At 45.8% G+C, this 25,526-nt stretch overlaps 1 protein-coding gene across 20 annotated transcripts in view; it reads left to right on the top strand.

Annotated features, from left to right (window-relative positions):
- The window catches only part of TRERF1 (transcriptional regulating factor 1), a 204,622-nt gene extending 181,451 nt beyond the window's left edge, over positions 1-23,171 (top strand). For 15 of the 20 annotated variants that reach the window (XM_038554069.1, XM_038554072.1, XM_038554067.1 and 12 more), the window contains 5 exons: positions 7,538-7,626; positions 9,513-9,680; positions 15,552-15,755; positions 18,546-18,793; positions 22,521-23,171. In XM_038554069.1, coding sequence (XP_038409997.1) covers positions 7,538-7,626; positions 9,513-9,680; positions 15,552-15,755; positions 18,546-18,793; positions 22,521-22,845 — 1,034 coding nt within the window. In that variant the 3' untranslated portion in view covers positions 22,846-23,171. The remainder of the gene's footprint in view (positions 1-7,537; positions 7,627-9,512; positions 9,681-15,551; positions 15,756-18,545; positions 18,794-22,520) is intronic. The other 5 variants (XM_038554080.1, XM_038554085.1, XM_038554082.1 and 2 more) reach the window with 3 other exon arrangements.
- Positions 23,172-25,526: the final 2,355 nt, after the last annotated feature.

Raw genomic sequence — 25,526 nt, 5'->3', positions numbered from 1 at the left:
CCCATTGCTTCCCGAGAGCAGGCTCTTTGCATGTGTGGTGATGTCGCTTTTAATAACGGATAGACCAGTCCCATCCTAATCACCCCTTGTGAGCTCAAGGCCTTCTGGGGCCTAGCTGGTGGGGCAATTGTATTTGTTGGCTGAGTACTATTGGGTGTTTGTATGGAGTCCTGCCCCTTGTGGATGTGCCAGGAGCTGGGTGATCGTGGGCGGTGCCTGCATGTGTGGCAGTGAGACTGGTGCGTCTGGGGAAGGAGCCAGAGAGGGGACAGCACAGAGACAACACTCAGCAGCCCCTTGGCTTTGGAATCAGTGGACATGGGTTCAGATCTTGCCTGCATCCTTGGCCTTCTGGAACCTTAGTCTCCTCACCTGTGAAACGGGGCTCCTACTCCATCCCTTACAGCACTTTTGTGATGATTACAAATAGTAAATGTTGCGCAGTACATGGCATATCCTAGTAGCTTTTATTATTCATTTGTTGAATAATTATTTTTTTAGTATTTGCTGCATGCAAGAAACTGCTAAGTACTAAGATAAAACAGTGACTATGACAGACAGACGGAATCCTTCCTCATGCACTTTGGAGTGTGAGGAGGAAGTAGTAATCAACAGTAGATCACACTCATGGCAGGAGAAAGACATACACGTATGCGTGTGGTATACATATACACGTGTGTATATACGCCTGCATATACGTATGTTATATGTTTGCACATATGCATGATATACACACACATGTACATATACAGAGTGTGTTCTGCGAGGGTGTGGGTTAATGATGGCATCACCAATAAAGAGGAAGGAGAAAACACTTTTGAGAGTTGAATAGTACGAATCATGAAGAGAGAAGACAACAGGTCTGGGTGCCTGAGGTGACAAAATGAAGTCGAAATCAACATTTTGATCCATCCATTCTGAGATGATTCTCCATGAGCCTGAGCCTGCCTAGGTTCTCCATTTCACAGGAGGCCAAATCCTCCAATGTACTAAATACTTAAGTGGGCTTGGGGCCTGGTCAAACCTTTTCTAGTCCTCAGTCCAGGCAGCTAGATGGGCCTACCATGTGAGGGCTGCTCTACAAATACTAGAGTGTCCTCAATGGGCACCCCACCGTGCCCACCACACTTTGCCACACTCACTCTGCCCCTCTCATGAGCCAACTTTCCTGCCTGTCATCACAGGGAGGAAAGGCCGCAGAAGCCGCTTACCTGAGCACAGACAGCCCTGGATGTCTGCCTGTAGATCCCTGTCAGCATGCAGGCCTCTACCCGACTAGGCAGGCACAAAATGGATACAGGAATAAGAAATCTGTCATTTAACTAGGGCCTAAGGGAGCCAGTTTCTTAATATTTTCTCCATCACTTCCTGCTTGGTCTGCCCCAAGTGTGGGTAGGAAGATGTGGGAGTCCTCCCTAATCTGCCATGGAAACAATCAGTCCTCTTAATTCCCAGTGTCATCTGTTGCCCATTAAGCCCTGACAGGCTGTCCAGCCTCCTGGAGCCTGTCTCAGGCTTCTTTGTATAGTGGGCGAGACAGTTGATGACAGGGAGCTTCCCAACCATCTGCTGTAGCTGCACTCACCCTTGGGGTGACCAGGGTGGCCGGCGCCTCTGGGATGGTCAGCTCCAGCTGTGAGCAACCTCGTCTGAGACCCAGACCCCCTCCAGTTCTTCCCACTCTGCCAAGCAAGTATTAGATTGTTTTATGTGTGTCATGACATAATTTGGAAAGCTATGGACTAGAAGCCACCCGCCACCCCAAACAAATCAAAACAAAAATACTAAAATAATAGTAAGAATTTTGAAACTAAACTCTGCTAAAATTACCAATCTTTTGGGGTCCAGCTAATATGTTGCCCATCCTCAGACTCCTTCCCACTCAGGCAAACCAGGAAGCATTCTGTTGCCTTCTGGAATTTTCAACCCTTGGAGGCAAGAGAGGTGGACCTGAGGTGTGAAGGGTTGGTATTCCACTAGCCATGTGTTTCCAAGAAAAGGGTGCTCACCTGTCTGCCAGACATCTGCCTTCTCCAGGACATGATCACAGATTGGACCCCGGGGAATCTTATAGAACTATGAATAAAGATCAGAGGTCACTGGTCCCTAGAGTCTAGCCTGACTCCATCCCTTAATAGTTCCCTTCCAGGCCCCAGAGGAGACCCCAGAGTATACCCCCATCACATGTCCTAGTTATCAGCCACTGCCTCCTTCCTTCAGTTTGGTTCCAGAGTATAGGTGAATCCCATCCCCATGACCTTGTCCTGCCCTATCCTTTGTGCCCTATTGGGTTGCTCTCCAGTAGGACTCTGTGAGGCCAAGTCAGCATCACCGGAACACTATCTTCTGGATTGCCTTTGGCTTTGGCTCCGTGGCCGTGCCAATGTGTCACCCCGCCCCAGCTCCCTGCCCTGGAGGCAAAGCAGAACAACTGAACTAGAAGACAGAGGCTACAAGTTTGGGGGAGACAGAGACCCAGGCCTATGAAAATCACTTCCCTTACTTTATTTATGACTTATCCCACCCCATCCCAAACCATTCAGTAAGAAAAGGAAAAAATGACCAGTGATTGGGCCCAAGAGAGATACTAGTGTGGGTGAGCAGCTTGCCAAGGCTAGAGGAGGCCTGTACAAGATCCTCGGAGAAAGGAAGGTATCATTGCAGTGGCCCCCAGTGTGCTAATCCACACAGTCCAGCCCTTTCTGAGCACCCTCCGCCCATGTGTGGGTAGCAGTTTGCAGAGGCTCCCAGCTAGTAGTTGGTTGGGTGTAGAAGGCCTGAGCATGGGGGAGTTAGGGTGAGAGGACGCCTGGTTATAATTAAGCAGCTTGCACATTCTTGGTTTTTCCATCGAACTGGTCATTCCTGCAGATGGGTGCGGACACTGGCCTTATGCTTCCTGGCAAGGGTGCAGCAGAGGCCACTGTCTGGCTCGCAGCCTAGTCCAGGCTCTTCCTGGGTCCCAAACCCTGACCTGACTCTGGACTTGCAGGATTCCTGGAGGAAATACACAATCGGTTAGCGAAGTCTTGTTCTCTGTCTTGGAAGCTGTCCTGTTTGACGAGGAGACAGAACTACGTACTCAAGAGAATACTTTGCAAGAAACACAGCTGTGATGTCATTTTCCAGGCATTCTTAGTTCATGTCTCTGGCTGGAGAGTAGTCACCTCAAGGGCAGGACCTGAGTTAATGCTTACTCTCTGGCTTTGCCTGACACAACACTGGTAAAGAAAGGGTCCTTGGACGAGCTCGAGGCTCGAGGCCTGGATTCAGATGGAGGCCTCCCTTCCTTTTGCCTCCAGGGGGATCTTTGGCAGCAACCAACTTCTCCCTCTACTCCTAAAAAAATTATTCAGCCTTTACCCACTGTGGAAAACCTTTCACAGAAGCAAAGATCTGATTTAAAAACAGTCCCCCTTTTCCCGTAGTGAATGTATCTTCCTTGTGTATGTGCGATAACAGCACCATCACAAAAGTTTTTTCAGTCTTGAGAGGACGACGGAAGGGCCCTCTGTAAAAGATCCTGAGCCCAATTCTCTCACCGCTCCATGTCTCTTTTTAATTGCCTGGGTTCGCTATAGATCGCCCCAAATTTAGCCACAGTCCAGAGCCTGTTTCCCAGCAACCAAAGCTCAGAACATTTTTCCTCTGGATACTGTTCCAGCACCAGTTTCCTCAGTTAATTAGGCCCTTTGTAATTAGCCTTAATCGGCTTGTTAGGGGCCCCTGCTGATAACAGCCCAATAGCCAGGAATCCCCAGGTAGGACAAATGAGCACTGGGGGAATGTCAGCCCACTAACCCTGCGTGCCTGCTGAGTGGACAGCAGGGATCCTGGAGAGGAAGAAAGGGCAGAGCAAGGGGAGGGTTAGAGGCAGCCCCTTGCCTCGGTTTTGCATTTTATCTTGGACTTGATCCAAGGCACAGAATCCAGGAAGGGCTGGCTTAGAACTGTGTCTACAAATGAAGAAAGTGCTCCTGACAGAGCCTTCTAGGAATGAGATTCCTGAGCCTTTGCTTCACGGGATTACAGAAGGAATTTCGGGGATACAGTAGAAGAAGGGGGGCGACCAGCAGCCAGGAGTAAGGCTGTGGGATTGGACCCATGCAGAACAAGGAATACCAGTGCCATGAATGCACGTCAGCAGAGGATAGTGTGTATCCCATAGATGTGGGCTGACTTGGAATCCCTTCCGCAAGTGGCCAGTGACATTCGTTGTGCACCTACCTAGGATCAAAGGCTGCTGTCTGTCAGAGAAGAGGAAACTGAGAGCCAGAGAAGTGGAATACATTTGCCTGAGACCACAGGATGATTCCTGTGGCAGAACTGGATTTGCAGATTGTAGTCTCTTGACTGAAGTCACCCCTTTTTTCACAGCACAGTGACTTTATCTGGGAAAAGCACATTCAGGTGTTTCTAGGCTTGGGCCTGGAAATTCAGCCCAGGAGCCCAAGGGTGGATTCTCACCCCCTTGGGCAATCTCATGACCAGGAGGTCAGGAAGATGGACCCTGCTCTAATGTGAGCGTAAGAATGGATTTGCTTGACTCTGCCTCTCACTTCATAGACGCCCTTGTTGGACAGATACGTGTACACAGTACTATCTTGTGCACTAAAGCGCAACCCACAGGACTACATAGAAGAGCCATCTTTTACTCTCTGAGCACATGCCCCTGCTGTGGCCCCTGCAAACCCTCAGAGCAGGAAAATGCAGCCCGTTCTAATCCAGGACCGGTGGTTCAGAATGAATGCTCTCAGATGGGGAGACCGAAGACCCCATCACAGAGAAGCAGCCCTAAAAACCACCGAGGAGTCAGGAGGAATTCCCTTCCCCCATGAGGCTTGGGGTCGCCCATAACAGATGGTCCAGGAAGCTCCTTCACATCCAATGGGGTTGCAGCTAGCAAGCCATCTAGAGGCATGAAGGGACCCTTTCTTAAAAGTAGACTTGGGTGTTTTAACACTGCTTCTTGGGCAGTAAGCAGATGACGACTCCTCTCCTGGCATGTGGTGGAAGCAAGTGTATCCACACCAGAGAGACTATGTGCTGGCCTGAGAAGGCTGCATGGCCCTGTTAGTGTCTCACCAGGTCCCAGAGCTCCACTCTAACTTAGGAAACGTATTGTCTGGCTGACAGAGGAATGGATTCTCATTGATCTAGTTGGGTGTTTCCATCAGCAAAATGTCCCCTAATTCCCCACCTGAGATGCAACCCAGAGCTGCATGGGCTTTGGACCTGCAGCAGGGTAGCTTGACCAGGGATTCACCTGATGTGACATATCCCCATCATGATCCTCTTCCACCATTATATTTCTTTTTTTAAGATTTTTTTTATTCATGAGAGACACAGAGAGAGAGAGGCAGAGACATAGGCAGATGGAGAAGCAGGCTCCCTGCCAAGAGCTAGATGCAGAGCTTGATCCCAGGACTCTGGGTTCATGCCCTGAGCCAAAGGCAGACCCTCAACCACTGAGCCACCCAGGCGTCCCCACCACCATTATATTTCTGATTCCTCTTACCTCTTTGCTATTTTGATGGATACCTAAAGGAAACCATGGCTGCTCTTTGGTCCTTCAACTAAATTGTTGGTAATCCTTTCCGTCTCTTTCTACCTCTGCTCCTGAGCAACGGGAACATATGCTTGCTGGGACCCCAAGGCCTTGAATATTAGACAGAATTTGAGGAACACTGATGGGACCATTCTAGAAACCCAAATCCCACTGACCTCCTCTGCTTATGTCCACTTCAGCAAAGCTGCTTAATTCACCCAGCCTCTCTTCTCCCTATTGTGATGGTTACACAGCCAGAGATGTCCCAATCTCCAGAACCTGTGGAAGATGCTTCTTTCTGCTGAGAATTGATCAGAAAGCCACTTTCCTTCTGGAAATAAACAGATAAACTTACAAACCAAATAAATCAGGTGGTGGTGGCCCTGTGCTTTGGAGGTCTGAACCAGTACAACTCTGCAGAGCATATTGGTCTGGGGACCCATCGCTCCGTCACACGGAGAAAGTGTTTATTTCAGAAATCTGAGTTTATATCACACTCACATATTCTCTCAAGGAACCTGAGTCACTAATTTTGGCTGAATCTTCCAAGGGGAGAAACAGTTCAGGTTTCCTGTATGTTCATCTTCAACAGTCAACCAGGAAAATTCTGGGCTTATCCTGGTGAGGAAGGCAAGTACTATGGTTGGTGGATTATAGCTCTGAGACGTGGAGGAATGTCAGAGGGCCAACCATGTATCCAAAGAATCAGATGTGGAGAACTCAACCAGAAAAATGAGGCAGAGTTTTCTGCAAACAGCCACAGGAATTGAGCCTTCCCTGGAGCCCCTAGAAATAGGACTTATCTTAGAAGTAAGCTTTATTTCTTACCCCGAACAGGCCAAGATCACCCATATGATGATCTGCATATCATGCTTTCTCATTTATGGAGGTTAAAAAAATGTGAAAATCAAGTTTAGCCACCAAGGCAGATGCACCAACCCAGGATTTCTGGGCTTCTTCCTCACCAGTCTGCAGATCTATCAAGGGGATGGCCCCACTCCCCTCTCCAGCCTCATCTGCTTGCCAGGAGTTTATTAGATAAACTGTACTGGACTACTGCTCCTTCTCTGAACACCTCCATTTCCTCATCTGTAAAATGGGTAACAGTAATGCCAATCTTACCAGGGTTATTGGTAGAGCCAAATGACTAATACCCGTCAAGTACTTAGAATCTGGCACATAGTAAGCACTTAGAAATGCTTGGGTTTGGTGGGTTTTTTTCCTAGCACAGTGTCTTGCATGTAGTAGACACCTAATAAATACCTGCTGAATGAATGAATGCATCATCTTGTTCTTGCCTCTCACTTTTGTCTCAGCCACTTTTTCTCCCCAGAATTCTTTTCCATCTCCTTCTTGCCTGAACTGCTTCTGTGTGTCCTTTAAAACTCAGCTCAGGTATTTTTCTCTACCTGGAAGCCTGACCCTAACCTGAGCATGAGGCTGCTTCTCTGTGCCCCATTGGCACATGCCCTCCACCTCATCATTGCAGCCATTACCCTGAACACCATGGGCTCCTGATTTTTCTCCCCACTAGATGGTGAGCATCTTGAGGGTGGAGATTGCCGAAGCTGCCACATCTTGAGGAGCACTTACTACATGAACACTTGCAGTCTTGAACAGCAGAATTACAATTTGTTGAGCACTCACTGCCTTCCAGTTACTAAACTAAGCACTTGTGGTGCGTTATCTTCCTTCACCTTTGCAAAAATCACAAAAGCTAAGGACAATTAGAATTATTCCCATTTGTAGGTAACCAGACTGAGTCTTGGGTTCAGTAACTTGCCAACGTCAAGTTTACATAGCTGGGATTTTGAACCCAGGCATCAGGGTTGCTAACCATTACACTATGTTGGCTTTTTGTTCAAACAAGAGTTGGATATGGATTATATCATTTCTAAACAGTCGTGTTTTGTAATATAACTAAGTAAACCAGCACCTAAAAGTAGGGAGAACTTTGTGTGTTCTTATGATGTTTCTGTTCTGTTGTAGGTTCGGACAAGTGGACCTCCCTCGAAAGAAAACTGTTTAATAAAGCACTAGCCACTTACAGCAAAGACTTTATTTTTGTACAGAAGATGGTAAGCATGCTTTTTCCAGTCACTCACTTAAAATTGAAGTTGGGAACTTCTATATCTAAAGACATAACAGAAATATTTGATACTTGTTGAACACTCTCACAAAAAGGATGTCTCCCGCCTCTCTCTGATGGAGGATGTTAGGGTTGTTCCAGTTTCGGGATATACTGAAGAAGGAGAACCTAGATTATTTGGACACAGTGGTAGGGGGTTATATATTTATTTTAATAAATACATGTAATTTATAATCTATCAGAATAAATAGAACTGGGCCTGTTGGTTTACCATTTACATAACTTATTTCATGTATATTTGACAGATTTATCGTGTTTTGACCATTTTTTTCTGAGACATTGGATAAGGGAAGATGTGTGCCTTCCCCCTAGCCAGTAGCAGAGTTTCTGGTGTTGGACCTGTAATCATGATGACAGTAGTAATAAAAACAATATTTTGTATATACAGCATCTCACAACAAAATAGAATTCTTCTACACAAAATCGCACTTCTATAGCAGATAATGAACTTCATAGGCCTTAATTGGCTAAGAGGTGGTTCAGGCTAAAAGTTAAAATGATTCCAAGAGTGTTTCAGAAAGTCCGTGAACAATGGAGCCATATTGTGTTATTAAAGTCATTAAAATGTTCAAGTTCACAGAGAACAGAGCTTTCAGGTAACAGCTCCCACTGGCTCTGGGCTGGGTCAAGCCAGTGCCACCCAGTGGGTGTCTATCTCCTGTCCCTAATCTAGGGCCTTCCTGAGGGACAAGAATCAAAACAGGCAGACTCTTCTCTCCCACCTGCCTCTCTGCAGATCTGTATTCACCCCTGCCTTACCCTACCTTGGAGGCCACCACACTCTTTGCTGCCCCCGTAAGCTCAGCAGCTTCCATACTCTCCTCTTTTTTGAGAGGGGACCTCAAAAGGAAACCTCCTGACCTGTCAGAGGCCCTCCCCACACCTTGCAGGGCTACACCTTGTTGACCAATCATGTGTTGTGTCATGTATGGTGCTTGCCAGGCGACATGGCTTTTTCAACAGGCACTCTCCAAGACAATGTCCCCACTCCCTGAGCAGCTCTAATGTAGCAATTCAAGGTATAGAGTGATGTGAAGGAGGCATCTTCAGGAAGACAGGACTTCTGGTGTTGCCCCTCATCTCTCACGGTTTGGGTGGCTGGTTCCCCACCTCCAGAAGTATGGCCAGCCATTTATCTGCCTCCAGAAAAGCCACATTATTGAACCCCCCCTTGAGCTTGGAGATACAGGAACTACACAACAGCATTTTTTTTTTCTCTTTAGAACACATGTACCTTTGCCCCCTTGAGGGAGGTCAGGGCAAGGTTTGTTTCCTGCAGAAACTAAGCTCTTGTCGTCATAACTTTTGCCTTACATTCCTGTTCGATTACTAAGGCACATTTTTCATAAATAGATTTTGAAGGTCAACTAGCCAGAGAGCCACGTACGCTCAAGCGAATTAAATGAAAAAGCATGCTGCTTTATGGGTTAAAAAAAAAGAATGAGCTCTCTATGGGCCGACATGAAAAAAAAATCTTCAGGCTATATTGTTAGAAAAATCAAGTTGCAAAACAGCATAGACAGCATGCCACCTTTTGTGAGAAGAAATACGCTTTCTTGTTCTTTGGTATATGCACAAAGAGATTCTGGAATGATACCGAAGAAATTAAGAAGAGGGGCTAGCTGTGTGACAGGGGTGGGAGGTGAGAACTACATGGAGGGAGACCAGGCCCAGAAGGAGGTTTTTCACTATCTACATTTCTTTATTGAATTGCAAACATCTAGTACCTATTACAAAATTAACTTTTCACAAAAGCCTGCGGCTTGATATGCGCTGTGTGCTGCCGAGCTGATCTAGAGATGGCTTTCCCGGCAGGTGAAGTCTAAGACAGTGGCTCAGTGTGTGGAGTACTACTACACGTGGAAAAAGATAATGCGCTTGGGGCGGAAACACCGGACACGCCTCGCAGAAATCGATGATTCTGTGGTGAGTGAAGCTGCTCAGTCGCTGCTTATGCGGGCCCCGCTCCCGCCCCACACCCAGGTTAGTAAGTGGCTGGTGTTTGGCTCAGCTTTACTGAGGTGACGACAGTGAGCGGGTGACAGGCCCACTCCCTTGTGGGATTCAGGCCTCGACTTCCTGGCACAGAAATGCAGAAGGAAGGTGGTTCTGGGTTTGCCCCATACCTTAGTGGTCAGTTAAGTGGATGAGGACTGGCCTAGCTTTCTTTCAAGGCAGGCAGGGTCAAGGGAGTGAACCCAGAGTAGTCCCAGCCTTGACTCGATGCCTTATAAGTGGGTGCCTTTGACAGCCCAGGATATCTTCCCTGATCCACCACATCAGAGGTGCTGCTAACCAGAGAACCAGAGCCCTCGGATTTTACCACAGCATCCTTTAAGCACAACCAAGGAGGAGCTCTGGCCTCTAGATAGTGCCAGGAATTCTCAATTATTGAGGAATAGTTAGGAGTGTGTGTGTGTTATTCTAATCCTTAATCACTATTTATCCTCGACTGATTTCCTTCAGTGGCAGATGATCCAAAGTTGTCTGTGTATTAAGTATACACTAAAGACATAATACACTAAAGACTTAAAGACTTTGAAATCGTCTCTGAACTCCTAATGCATGGCTTCAGTAATTACTATCACTTTTGTCCTTATGGTTAACTCTTTTTTTCTGCATCCATAGCCAGGGGAAATCACACATTGTGGAAAACATTATCTGTCATGCATGGGTGTGTGAAAATGGCATGTCTTACAACAGATTAGTAAACTCCAGGCTGTCACCATTGGGGAAAGTGTTTGGAATTCATGGTTGTTGTGAATATCTGTGATTATACTTTCATTCCCAATCATGCCCCAGTTGTAAGTGCTGGCACATTCGTGGCTTATTTTCTTTAACAGACACTTAAATGGCACTTTCTATGTATCGGGCATTGTGCTAAGCCCTTTATGGATACTGACTCATTTAATCCTCATAGCCAATCTGTCGGGTAGGGAGCTGAGGCACAGAGCCTAGATAACTTAGCCAGGTCAAATGGCTGGTGAGCATGTTGGCTGATTCCCTGTGTGATACTTAAGAGCAGTCAAATGCAAATTCTTTTAGAGAAGTATAAAAACTTGGACTCATTAATGCCCCAAGGTCCAAGTTCCTACCTAAGAATGATCCTAGCTATGAAATATACACACATATTTGAATTTATGTTCAGACCAGATATCAAGAAGAAATCAGCATCCGTATCCAAGATAATGGTGTTCTGTGTTCACGGTTTCACATGACCAGGGCTTTTGTTTGAGTGGTTGAAGCAGTGTTGTCTCAGAACTGTATAGCATTGCTCTCACCTGTGGTCTGATGTTTAAAAAAGCAATGTGGCCTCTTCTGGTTCAATCAGCTGAAAGCAGTTGAATTCCCACAATGTAAACAACGATATGTATGTGGTGCTACGGGTGACCCAAGGATGTTAACTGGCCTCTGTCATCACACACACACCAGGAGCATACACTGAAGTTGGGAAGAAGTGGCATACACAAATAGAAGCTTTAGCATGAATTCCAAGAGTGTGCAAGCAAAGTAAGACAAGAACCAGAAGGGCTTGGATAGGGCCAGCCTCTCTCATCCAGCTCCACCATTCTACAGGCAGAGCTTTGAGACCCAAAGAGGGAAAGAAAGGGGTACCTAAGGTCACGCAGAGCATTACTTTACAAATGAGTGGCCTAGACAGCAAACAAGGAAGCATGAAGAATCCTGCCCTTGCCGATCGGGGACCTGGCTCCTAACCCTCCTGACCTATAAAATGGAGCAGATGGTTTAGATGATTTGGAAAGTCCCTTTCAGTTCTGAAGTATTCTGGGCTCTGTCAGAGTCCTGTTTTGGAAGAAGGCAAAATCAGAGGATATGGTTTCCTAAGGCAAAATTATGTCTCTCCAGTTGTGTGTTACCAAGTGCCTAGAGGAGTTCCTGGCATCATATGGCTACTCTAAATATTTGTTGAACGAATTGAATGAACGTCATTCCCAGATAGGAGTCACTGTGGACCATAGCAACGGTCCCTCTCTGAACTCACTACAGGGAGTTGGGGTGAACAGAGGGATTCAGAGCAGGGGATTGCTGCTAAGGAAGTTGTTACCATCTGAGGAAGAGGTGCCATTGTGGGCCACTAGCGCTCTGGAAATGGTGCAGAAAGGCCCAGGCCAGCATGTAGCCTCAGACTGAGGAGGAGAGTTTAAGATGATGCCCAAGAGACCACACCTTCTTGGGCTTATTTGCCAGGTGCCAGCATTAAGCTGGATCAGGAGCATCCCCACCTTTGTTACCTTAAGGAAAACAAAAAGCTGTGTGCAAAGATGACTCAGGCCCACCAAAAAAAAAAAAAGTCTCGATTTAAGGCCAGCATTAACATGGTAGCTCACAGCTCCCTTTCAGTCACTGTGAAGGCACAGTCAGTCTTCTAAGGAAAGTTTGCAAAGTAGAGATGAAAAATTGGGATCATGCAAGAAATGAGGAGGGTGCAGAAGGCATAGTCCTGAGTCCTGCCACCAGGGTCCTGCCCTTTGTCTTCTCGGCCTGCCTGGACACCTGGGATAGCTTCCTGATCATAGGTCCTCAGTATTTCATTCCTGATGGAATATGATGGAACACACTCAGGTAGTTCAGGGACTTCTATGGGGAGAAGGGAAAGGAGAGTTTGGGAGGAATGGCTGCTCTTTAGGTAGTCAGAAGGCCAACATAACACAGTAGCTTACCCCGCTGAGTAGACTTCTGGCCTGAGGCCACAACAGACCCTACCACCTTGGAGGCAAAAGGAGGGGACTGGGTGAGCTCTATTAAGGACATGGAGGCAGAGAGTGCTGATCACACCTTCCTGTCTCCTGCCCAAGTTCATACTCCCAATCAGGGCCAATCTGTGAATCTGCTTGTAAATTCAGCACAATTCAAGAAATTAAGTGAGAAAACAACTGACTTTGGAAGACAGCAGTCAGGACTCCCAAGGGCAAAGCTCACTCGTGATCTGAACACCTAAGTTACTACAACATGGTCTACTGACGGGGTGCTTGGAAAATCTCCTGCGACCCTTTGACATTTATAGGTAGCTGTTTCCAATGGTTTTGAGGGGTTTAGGATCTCCATGTTTGGGCTGAAAATCTAAACTGTGTGCAGATGGACACCTGTTCCCCTGTGGACTTTTGCTACGGGCCCAATAAATGGAGAAGGCCAAAGTTTTGAAATCACATAGTTTAGGTTTCAATCTCAATCCAACTTCTTTACCAGCTATGTGACCTTGGGGAAAATTGTTCTTTGGCCAATTTCCTCATTTGTTTAAAAAAGGAAAATTTGTACAGGGTTATCATGCACACCAGAAATTTTGTGTATATGTATGTGTGCACACGTTATGTGTGTATGTGTGTGGTGCCTGATTTATAGCAGGCATTCAACATGTTTTCATCCCCATCACCATCATCATCAGTAACTGTGACACTCAGATTTGTGTCTCTGAGTAAATTTGGGCTGTCAAGCATTTGTATTTTAACTTACAAGTGTCTCATAATGCGAATTCCATTTGCATGCCTGAGAAATAAGAAATTATCCTCCTCAAGACACTCTTACTGCAGACACTCAAAGTTTTAAGCACCATGTTAAATATATCACCATCTCCACATCTTGCATTTACCCACCTTCTACCAATTTTGGGATATTATTTAACATTTTATTTCACAATACATCATGAAATGGCCAACTTGTTGATACAAAGTTGTACATGTTAGGATTTTTGTCCTCCTATCTTCGTATCTCTTAGTCACTTTGGTAAGCCATATGGCTTGATGATAAATCATTTTGTGAACGTGTATAGATAGATTGCCAGTTGAAATAAAACCTGTCTAAATTCCAGAGACATTCATAATCACAGTACAGTATAATTTAATCTGTAATTTTGTGGCTATATGGAATATCTCTAAGAGTTTTTAAGCAAAAAAAAAAAGTCATTGTGAGAAAATTGTAATTATAACAAGCACTATAACAAATGCCATTGTCATTAAAAGTTATTGTGTAATCTATTTTAAGTGCCTAGCTAGAGGCCATGGCCTGCCGATATTTGAGTTCACAAAGTTCCAGTTCTATAAAGGAATGGAGTGAACCGTTGGGAGTTCGACATAACGTGGTTTTACCTGAAACTCCTTGAGGTTCAAAGATGATGGATTCACATGGGAATCAGACTATTTAAGTTAAATCAACCCGTGTCATAAGAGACCTTCATAAGAGACCTTCAACTATAGTTGAAGTCATAGGAGACCTTCAACTCATATATCATGAATCACTCTGTGAAATGAAGTAGGCCAACATCTGTACTCATTGAAGTCTTTTCAGCAAATGTAATCATTACTAGTTAATCATAACTAACCCACTGGAAACTGAAGCCATTTCTTAAGTACACCCTGTTGCTGCAGCATCTCAAATATGCATATATATGATATTAAATGCAGACCCCGGTGGAACAGTGCCAGAGTGTTCAACGCCCCATGTTTACTGGCATTGTCTTTCCCCCACCCCCAATCCAAACTGGAGAGAGAAATCTGTGGTTTCTGAATCCCAGGGTATTGCTCTACTCTTAGAAATCTTCATCCTTTTCGGGAATTTTCGCTTCTGAGTTCTAAGAATCGTAGGTTCCCCCAGGGTTACATCACTCTCTGGGATAAACCAGACTGGAGCCCATGTGCTTTAGGCAGAGCCTAGCAGATACAACTGACCTGTGAGGGTTGGAGGCAGCAGGACATGCCTTTTGTTTCCTCATCTGTAAAATGGGGGGATGTTTCCAGCTGGTTGGGTAAGACAGCAAACTTGAAAACACTTTGTAAACTGTGAAGTGCTGTGCAACAGAAACTGGAGTAAGATTGACATAACCGAGAACTCCCTCTCCCTGAGCCTCAGTCCTTTCTCAGCCTGGAGGAGCCAGCCTCCCTCTTTGAAGACAGAGAGAGCAGAGTAATGTAGTTAAACAAGAAGTAGGAGGAGGGCCTCCTGCATTTCTGGCCTCCATTTCAGCCCTCCCACAGTAGGACACCAGGCTGCTCCAAGGACTTACTACCTTGTTAATTCTGGGGAAGGCAGGACTTCCTGCTGTGTTCTCTACCTGTTTGCTGTTCTGGAAAAGGGGGAAGGGACCCAGTAGCAGCGAGTAATATTTTTCATGTGCTTTTTCATAGAATGACTCTGAAAGACATTTCTCCAAGCGCATAATGAAAGTTCAAAAAGAAAGAAAAAAAGAAAGCAGGGTAGAGGGACGTCCCTTCCTCTCTTCTCTCCTAAAAGTCACTGCCATTCACTCTTGGATTCTATTTTGACAAGAGCAAGGAGGAGCCCATCAGAGCACTGTGGGTTACATGTTATCCACAGGCCGTGGGTCAAATCAGACATGTAGGGCATCTCGCATGGAAATGTATCATAAGGCCTGTAAACAAATCATTTTATGGGTCTTTAGTCTCTCTCCAGAGGGGTTTCCACAGTATCACTGCGTGCTTGAAAACCCTCCTCACTGCTCTGGGGAGACAGGGCTGCTCACAAGCGAGTTTTAATCCGTTTCAAGGCCTGCTGGTCTTGAAGAAGGGGGAGAAATTCTACACACAGAAATCTCTCCTCTCTGCCTTAGCATATTTTTATATAAGTGGTGAGGGGACCCAAAGTGGAGCAGGGGGACTTCCTGGACCTCAAAGCCCCCAGGCGTCCTATGATCGACCTGGTAGAGACAGTAGGCCCTTCCCAGGGGGCTCTGTCACCGTTCTTCAGGCAGAGAGACACCCCCCGCCCTCCACCGCCACTGTGTTCAGCCCCTCTCTCCTCTTCTGGCCCATGACTCTGTTTATCACTAAAAATGCCATTTGGGTGATGTCCCCTCTTTTGCTTTTATTGCCTTACCGCCAGACAAGTGAAGAAGAGGAAGAGTTAGAGGAGGAGGAGGAGGACCCAGAGGAAGATAGGAAATCCACAAGAGAAGAGGAGAGTGAAGTGCCCAAGTCTCCTGAGCCACCACCAGGCCCTGTGCTAGCTCCTGCGGAGGGGCCGCCCCTGCAGGCCCTCGGCCAGCCCTCTGGCTCCTTCATCTGTGAGATGCCCAACTGTGGCGCTGTAAGTGTCTCTGCATCATCCTCTGGGGACCTGGGACTAGGAGGGCAATTAGCGGTGTCTGGCTTTAAGGACAGTGCATTTTAAAAACAGTGCACTTCTGGCAAGGAAAGCTTCACAGAGAGGGTTCCACGTTGCCATGGGCTCTTTTCCTAGTGGGGAGATGTTGCTGTGCTGCATGCTCAGGGGCCACAGTGAAGGTCCCTGCCTGCAGGACGAATGTGATCCAGAGCCCTTCAGCGCTGCAATGCATGGTTCTGCAGTGAGCCTTGGCCTCCAAGACTTAACACCCCATGTTTCTTGGTGCCTCTCCACTCCCCTGGGCCATGTGACTCGAGGTCAGGCCCTGTAAGCATGCATGTAAATGCCCCAGGGGAGCCCACAGAGGAGGCTTACCTTTTTATAATGAATTATCCCCATTCCTGGCCATCTGACCCGTCTGGAACGTTTGCAGTATTATTCATTCAAATGTCATTAATTTGAAATTTGAGAAAGTCAGTGCAACAGTGTAGCTAAAGTGTACCTGTGTACTCTTTGGGGGAGAACCAAAAATATTTTACTAAGCAAATTAATCATGTAAACAAACCGAAAGGGTGTCTATGATTATTTAACCTAGTACTTTTCAAGTACATTGGAAATATCATTTAGAGGAGCACCTGGTTGGCTCATTGGTTGAGAGTCGGTCTGCCTTTGGCTCAGGGTATGACCCTGGGGTCCTGAGATCGAGTCCCACATCAGGGCCTGCTTCTTCTCCCTCAGCCTATGTCTCTGCCTCTCTCTGTGTCTCTCATGAGTAAATAAATAAAATCTTAAAAAAAAAAAAAAGAAAGAAAGAAATATCATTTAGCTAAAATAAAACAAATTCACCATTTCATCATTCTTAGCACTAAGGAAGGCCCTACAGAGTCTGCACTAGCCTGGCCTAAGGCTCCCAGTGTATTTTAAAGGATATATATATTTTTTTAAGTTGCTAACTTTAGACTTTTCAGTCCCTCACCAGTCCTCCACTAGCCTGAATTATTAAACTTTTCCTGAATCAGATTTCTTAAAGCCAGGCACACCTGTACAGGTGAGTTCTAGAGGTATTACTCAGAAAATGAAAATGTTCCTCCTTCACCAGAAGCCCTGTGTTCTCCAAGCTGATGTTCATCTCTGCTTGTACATTATTATCCAGGACAATACTGTTTTCCAGAGTGTATTGAATGCTGCTTGATGAGTCTGTCACTTAGATGGAGAAAGCAGTAGTCTTTAAAATATTTAGATACTAAAGCAAAAATTCACTTGATTTATGTTTGAGAAGAAAATGAAGAAGTAGGAAAAAAGATATATACATTTTGCATTAGCTTTGAAGAGAACATAAGAAATTGCTAGCTTGTCTCTTTGATGTTTAATGACCTGGAAGCATCACCACATCATTTCCATTTTGTATAGAGCGCTTCCGTTCACTCACATTTAAGATGTGACTTTAAATGACAGTATTTCTGGATGAATTTGTTTAGAAATTCACTGTCTTGTCAATTCATAGTTTTGGTGTACAGTAAATTCTTGACTGAGGGGAAAGTCAAGTCATCTTTCACTTTTCCCAATCAGAAATGCTCAGCAAACTGGATCTTTTTAATGATTTTTAAAATTCACAGGGAAAAAGCATGTTGGTTTTATTCCTTGCCTCACCCTGGAGGCTTTGGTTGCTAAATCAGCCATAAATTTTTTTTTTCTGGTAAGACCATAAACAGAGCTCATGAACTTCACATAGAGCAAACCACCGACAGCTCAGTGGGTATGCCTGTTAGCTGATGTGTTTAACAAGATGGAAGTTGGGGCTCCTCGAATTCAGGGGAGTGGATTGCATCTCTTTACAGTAGTGGCACTCAACTGAGAATGATTTTTGTTCCCCAAGAACATTTGGCAATGTCTGGCAACATTTACGATAAATCTGGAGAGGTGCTGTTGGCTTCTCCTGGGTAGAGGTCAGGGATGCTGCAAAATGTCCTATTTAACACAGCAACAAAAACTGTCTAGCCCCAAATGTCAGTAGTACTGAGGTTGGGAGAGCTTGCTCTATGGCACACTTCAAAACACTGTCCAGATCCTTCCTCTTTTTATCAACCTGCAGTAAAACTTGGGAGTCTGAAACATTGCATCCACAATTGGCCACTAATTGAGGCTTGGCCATAACGTACAGAATTTATCAGAGCAGCTAATCCAGTGTCTCTCCAACTTTGTTCTAGGGGCTCTAAGGGATTTCCATGGCGGGGGGGAGATAGAGCTGAGCCAAGAGGCTCACTTTTGGGGTGCGGGCTCTATTTCAGCCAGAGCACCTCTGCTTTTAACTTCCAGCTTTTGAGCAAGACATGATTTGTTTTTGTTTTGTTTTGTTGAAGTAAATGAAAGAAAGGAGAAAAGAAAAGAGGGAGGGAGGAGAGATAATTGCCGATTTAAAAAAAAAAAATGGAAAGCTGGTCAACTCCCCCATCTTACAGATGAAAAAAAAATCAGGTGTACAGAGGGGAAATGGCCCAGCAGCCTTCCCTTTGAGACAGAGGTGCTGGCCCCCCTCTGGACGGTAGTTCTGTCCTTCAGACTGCACCGCACCTCTTCTTGTCTTCAGATTGTAACGACAATGTGTTTTTTTACGGGCACAGTGTTTGTAGCTGTAGTGTTTGACCTTGACTTTTTGTGCATATATCCAAAGTTTGCTTACATGAGAACCCCACACCCTGTCGTCATTAGACACTGTTTCAAGTATCATGTGTTTCACCACTGAGTAACTAATAACCCTAATTTCCTTTTCAGGACTGTAGATGTCATGTCACTCCCTTTCTTCCCCAGGTGTTCAGCTCCCGACAGGCACTGAATGGCCATGCCCGCATCCATGGTGGCACCAACCAGGTGACCAAAGCCCGAGGTGCCATCCCCTCTGGAAAGCAGAAGCCGGGCAACGCCCAGAGTGGGTACTGCTCAGTGAAGAGCTCACCCTCTCACAGCACCACCAGCGGTGAGACAGACCCCACTACCATCTTCCCCTGCAAGGAGTGTGGCAAGTAGGTGCAATTGGATCAGGGACTAAATCTAAGTTTTTGTGATGAATAATTGCTCTGTAGAGGCCAGGCCAACATGGCCTGAGGTTTCTTTAGCTAGAAAAAGAACCCAGTGTCTCCAAATACTCCCGCATATCATCCTTGCGGTCAACACGGTGCCTTAGGGTGGGTGGACCTTGTCTCTGACTCAGAATATGGTCGTTCTGATATCCTAATGCCTCATAAGGACAGACATCTTCAGAGCAAACCTCTAGTAACAAAAACTTCACTCTTTTTCAGAAATGGCGGGTGGGACTCTGATTCCCGCTTCATCTCTTCACACCCAAACCACATTCACTAGTGTTGCTGTCTCTTGCATCCCTGCTGAGTGGTTTGAGAATGGCTCTGAAACACCCATCAGGAACTATCCTACCACTCCCAGCCCATTCCTGTGTCTGGGGCAGACATCACTAACCCATTGCTATACTCTTCGCTGTCATCTTAAGATAGGACCTCACATCTTTTCCATTGGGATGTTTCACGCAGGCACAGCCCATTGATCAGGATGACTCATGAGATAAAGCCTCTTTGTCATGCCTGCCCTTTCAAGTATGATTCAAGACAACTGAGAGAGAAAAACTGACAGTAGGCTGTAATAGTAACACCTCACATTTGCTGAGCACTCATTTTGTTACATGCTTTATGTGCAGGAGCTCATTTTAACCCTCACACAGAAACTCCACGTGATGCAGAGACTATTTTTATCCTTGTTGTACAAATAAAGATTGAAAGTTCGTTAAAATGACTTGCCTCAGGGCACACCCCGCAATAAGAGCAGAGCTGAGATTTGGACCAGTCTCTGTTCAAGTGCAGAGCCCGGGCTCCTGACCACTGCTCCATCCTACTGGTTTGTTTGTTTGTTTTAGGGAGAAAATACATTGAGGGGCACCTGGGTGGCTTTGAAGGTTAAGCAGCTGCCTTCGGCTTGGGTCATGATACCAGGGTCCTGGGACTGAGCCCCACATCAAACTCCCTGCTCAGAGGGGAGTCTGCTTCTCCCTCTCACTCTGCCCCTCCCCTGCTGGTGCTCTCTCTCAAATAAATAAATAAAATCTTCTAAAAAAATATTATTGATGGTAAAGATGCACAGGGTTCTCTCCCACAGCATCCGCTGTAGACTTCCACTTCTCAGTGAGTCTGCCTGACTTGGAGGAGTTGTCATGAATGACTTCCTTTAGCATCCCTAGTTGTTAAAATGAGGCCAAACTGGGACCTCTGCTTAGAATACTCACCCTCGTTAGGATATTTCAGACAATTTACTAGTTCCTGCTATTTATCAGGTACTATTTGCCTGGCAGTGTTTTAAAGGATTTTTTCAGGGATCCCTGGGTAGCTCAGCGGTTTAGCGCCTGCCTTTGGCCCAGGGAGTGGTCCTGGAGCCCCGGGATCGAGTCCCGTGAATGCGTGAAGCCCATTTCTCCTTCTGCCTATGTCTCTGCCCCCCTCCCCGTGTCTCTCATGAATAAATAAATAAAATCTTTAAAAAAATAAAGGATTTTTACATATATTAATTTAACCTTTAGTACAATAACATAGCCACTTTTAGTAACTTATTTTTTTTTTAAGATTGTATTTATTTATTTGAAAGAGAGACAGTGAAAGAGAGCACGAGCAGGGAGGCGAGGGAGAAGCAAGCTCCCTGATGATCAGGGAGCCCCGTGTGGGGCTGGATCCCAGGCCCCCGGGATCATGACCTGAGCCAAAGCCAGATGCTCAACCGACTGAACCACCCAGGCACCCCTATAGCTTCTTTTTTACAAGCAGAGAAAATGAGGCACATCTGAGTCAGGATTCAGGCCTTGCAGCCTGACCCAGGCCAGCGCTCTCAGCCTCTGAGTAAACGTAAGTCTGTTTGGTGGCACTCACCATAGGGAGCTGCACCGCGCAGCGATCTTTCCTCTGAAGCGTGCATCTGAAGTGCACAGAGATGGGGGAGATGGTTTTAGTGCAGCTCCCCTGTGTTCTGATACCCTTCAAGCCAGGACAGGGTATCATCTTCATCTTAACCGCAGAAAAGTGAGCCCCCAGATTGATCATTAGGCTTCCTGACTTGAAGTAATGAGCTATCTTCAGACTGACCCCCCTTTTATCTCCTACCTATGCCCTGAGAGGAGCCAACACCTCCACTCACTTCCCTACAAACAGGCGACAACTCCTTATTCCACCAGGTGGAGACAAAGAACATTTTAACAAACAAAAATTAGCATTTGGAGCTTTCTGGCTGTCTCTCAGTGACATCCATTAAGTGTTTTTCTTGTCTTGTTTTTATGTTGCTTGGGACCTTTTAATACCATAACTCTAGTTAAGATTTTGAGGAAAATAGAAATATTTTCTGTGGTTTTCCGGAGTAGGAATAACAGGCGAATGTTTGCAGAGTGCCTATTTTAGCTGCTGAAATTATGTTCATTACATTAAACAGTTTCAATATGTGCAATTGTGATTCATCAACTCTGCTTGTCTTAGAAATCAGAGGGTTTTTTTTTTTTTTTCCTTTTACGAGCTCAGGAACGAATGCAGGTTATTTGTGCCACCCCCTCTCCAAAAACAGTCTCACATCTGGGCAAATGGTTTCTGAAAAAGGTTCAGAGAGAAATATTTTAGGCTTTGCAGGCCATACTATCTGTGTCACAATTATTTAGCTCTGCCGTTGCAGAGCAGAGCCACCAAAGACGGTCCATAAACAAATAGACATGGCCGTGTTCCAGTAAAACTTTATTTACAAAAATTCAGTGGGCTGGATTTGGTCCACTGACCATAGTTTGCGGGCGCCTCATCCCAGAGTTTCTCAACCTCAGCAGTGACATTTGGGTCTGATAAGTCCTTGTTTGGGGACTTATCAGGCTGCCCTCCGCATTTTAGGATATGTAGCCGTGTCCCTGGCGTCTGGCCACTAGACTCGAGAATACCATCCTCTCCTTGAGTAGTGAGTCAGAAATGTCTCCAGACCTCACCAGGTGTCCCCGGGGAGGCAAAATCACCCACAGCTGAGAACTACTATTTCGTTCTAAAGCTATTTTTTCTAAAGAAGTAGGAAATTATGATAATATGATGACCAACGAGAAGGGGTCTTAGATGAAAAGGCATGGTGGGTGCAGCTCAGAAGTCAGGTACAATGAAGATGGAATGAAGGGCATTGGATTTGGCCACAGAGAGTTAGTTATTGGCGACCTTGAGGAGAGGGTCTAGGCAGCAGTGGAGGGGACAAGCGTCCAGTTGGAGAGGGTAAAGGAAAAGGGGGGAATATGCCAAGTGTGAAGAGTTTTTAAGAAATTTGACTGTGGAAAAACAGGGATAGAAGCCAAAGACAGGTGACGGGTTCCATTTTGGGAACTATCAGAGCTCAGTGCTTGATTGAGGGATTCTCAGGTTTGTGATGAGGATAGAAAGGAGGAAGCTAAAAGAAGAGAAAGGTGTGTGCTGCAGACCACGGGTGGACAGGAAGGCCTTTGAGAATTCATCCTCCATTGTCACAGAGAGGAAGCCAGACACACTGTATAGCTGTTCCTGTCCCCGTCCCCTTTCCCTTGTAATGCTTGGAGAGGAGAGGTGACGGGTCACAGGGGCAGGAGGTCCTATGTGACCCGGGGACTCTGTCAGAGCCACCCAACCCAGATTAGACCCCGTAGGATGCCCGGATTTCCATGAACTCAGAGTGCCTGAGTCTCACATGCTTCCTTTTCTTCATTTTTAGAGTCTTCTTCAAGATCAAAAGCCGAAACGCCCACATGAAAACGCACAGGCAGCAGGAGGAACAGCAGAGGCAAAAGGCTCAGAAGGCAGCTTTTGCCGCCGAAATGGCCGCCACTATTGAGAGGACTACGGGGCCCGCGGGGGCGCCGGGGCTGCTGCCTCTGGACCAGCTGAGCCTGATCAAACCCATCAAGGACGTGGACATCCTCGATGGCGACGTTGTCCAGCAGCTGGGAGGCGTCATGGAAGAGGCCGAGGTCGTGGACACGGATCTCCTCTTGGATGACCAAGATTCGGTTTTGCTTCAAGGGGACGCGGAACTATAAACCCGGCTTGTCCCGTGAAGAAGGCCAACACCCACGGCCTCCGTCTTCATTAATCAGGAACCCTGGACTCCCTGCTCGTTTTGTAACCATTTTAAACTACCTGTTTAAAAAAAAGTGGTCATTTCATTCAGGTTTAGGGGGAAAAATTTTTTTTTCAGTTTCTTTTCCTTTTATTTAAAAATAAATGTTTCTATGGGAGGTTGGAGGGAATAAATAATTGGCACAACTCTATTTAAGAGGTGTTTCATCTGGGCTACATTCCCACGAACTCATTCCTGGCAGGGAATAAACCTGACCTTCAATGTTCCTTTGCTTTCAGATGTCAACCATCCTTGCTGCCTTTTATCCCAAAGCTTGCCGTGAACGTGTGGATGTGTATGCGTGTGTGAAGCAGGCTACCCTCTTCGCGTTGGGGCCTCAGGCCATCTTTTTCCCACTAAGAGTTATTTTTGTTCTGTTCTGACCTCATTCTGTAGTTTGCAGTGAACTCAGAGTCTCTGCCGGGAGATTCTGTGCTAAGGAGTAACTTTCCAGTGAGCAAAGCAAGCAAGCCCTTACGTTACACGGCTTTCCTTCTAGCACATACACCATTTGAAAAGTTGACCAAATGTGAAAATAAGTTTTCTCCCTGCCTCGCCTATCACCGTTGGCCCGTTTCCAGGAGTACTGCATATATTTCAGGCTTTTACTCCTCGGCAATGCTTTATGGAGGACCTGGTTCATGGAGCAAGTGCATCCTCTTCCGTGTTCCCTGGGGTACTAGTTGGCTCTGATTTATGATCGGCAGAGCCGTCTAGGGGAATATAACCCCAACTGTCAAGTTGCCGGGGCTGTTTAGGGAGAGTGGCTGAAGGGGCACACATTCTGGAACACCGAGAAGTGTTCTTTTACCCAAAACCTAGACTGGAAGAAGGTTCTTTTTTGCAACACTGTTAATGGCCCACGGAGTTCTGAAAATTACTTTGTGCCACTTGGAAGTACTGTGAAACCTCATTCACTGGGATTTTGCTGTAACTCACCTTTGCTGGACTGTTTCCTAACAAATTTAGTAGCAAATACAAGTGAGATAGCATTAAAGGCCTACAAGAATGGTTTCAGATACCATTTTAGCTACAATATTTGCATTCAAACAATGAATGTATTCATGCAAGTCATTTACCAAAGCACTTCTAGAATTCTCCAAGCTACATAACTCTGCTCTGCTTCCTCCCGTCCCTTGTAGCAGGGTTGCTATTTGTACCTAAAGGTAATACGCATGTCATCCTTCAAAAATGGCATTTAGCTCAGGCTTTTTTGAGCTGAGTCAGTCTGTCCCATCCCTCTGTTAGGGCCAATGAGCACGTGTCTTCAGCCTGGGACACAGCCCAGCAGAGGGGACTGCCCCTGGCGGCTTCCCCTGGAGCCTTAATGGCGCCTGACTTCGGGAAGAAGGGCTTCCAGGCCTTGCCCCCGCCCAAGGTAGGCTGGTTCCCCGGCTTGTGTAGGTGGGGCCCACCAGGCCAGGCTTCTCTGCTGGTATATTCATTCGTAGCTTGACATTAGAATGTCAGCACAAACCTGAGGACAGGACCTGAGCACCTTTTAAGTTTGCCTCGGGCAGAAGCATTTAGCACACACCCGCGGCAGGAGCGGCCTGCGTAGGCAGTGTTCTCTGAATCTCAGGAAAGCCACGGACAGAAGATAAATATAAAGGTTCTTTTCACTTCCATCATTCGGTTTTCAGAAAAAAAAACGGGGGGGGGGGAGTCTTGGAGGTTTCGTTGATCTTTTTTTATAGGCAAAACGAAAGGTTTTATTCGCTGCCCTTTTAGACAAGGTTATTCTCTCGCACGTTTGGAGTTGGAACTGCTGAGGCCATGTGCGTCCACCTTGCGGCAGAACTGCCCCAGAACCACTCCGTAAGATCAGCTGATGGCGTCTGTCCCGGTGACTGCTCCCCCTGCATGCCGGCGTCTGAGAGTGATTCTGGAATGGTTCTGCTATCAGGTCTGTGGAAGCTTATCTATCAAAGGAGCAAACACCCAGAAACATGTTTATAAAGCAAATGTACTTGCTGTGTTTGGAGACTTGCCCAGCCGTTCCACTTTTAAACATTAAAAATAAACTGAGTTGCCAAGGCAAAACTGTAGTGCACAATTTAATTTTGATTTTTCATGCAGTATAATGTAAGCATCTTTGACTTGAAATAACCAAAGAACTCCTCCTTAACGAGACAGTTCAAATTCCTGAAGTAGTATTTCTTGACAATATCAACTTAAAAAATTGACTTCATGGTAAAATATTGCACTTATTTCTTTTCTGAAATGATTCCGCCTGCATGTATGTGTTGTGTTTTTGCTTCCCTCACCCCTCCCCACCCCAAAGAACTTCTCTTCCTAAAGATTAATGTCTTCAACACCGTTACTGTTTACTATCAGATGGTTTTTCATTAGTGAATTTAGACCTCTTTGAGAAAGCTTGTATATAAAAAGTTAACAGATATATTTTATGGAAAAACCCATCTTATTTTCAAATATATTTAACTGCTGTTATATTTTATTAGAGGAAGGTTGTAAATATTTTCTAGGAGTTCTATTGTAAAGAAAAGTATTTTTGAAAAAAATTAATGTAATAAAAAAGAAAACATTTTTAAATAGTGTTGTGATTGCTTCCTGTTCTGGCTTCGTTATGTTCTATTCTCA

The sequence above is a fragment of the Canis lupus genome, chromosome 12 (genome assembly GCF_011100685.1).
Source record: "Canis lupus familiaris isolate Mischka breed German Shepherd chromosome 12, alternate assembly UU_Cfam_GSD_1.0, whole genome shotgun sequence".
In the NCBI taxonomy this organism is placed as follows: domain Eukaryota; kingdom Metazoa; phylum Chordata; class Mammalia; order Carnivora; family Canidae; genus Canis; species Canis lupus.
The sequence above is the reverse complement of the archived record's forward strand: the minus strand, read 5'-3'. Positions and strand labels throughout refer to the sequence as shown.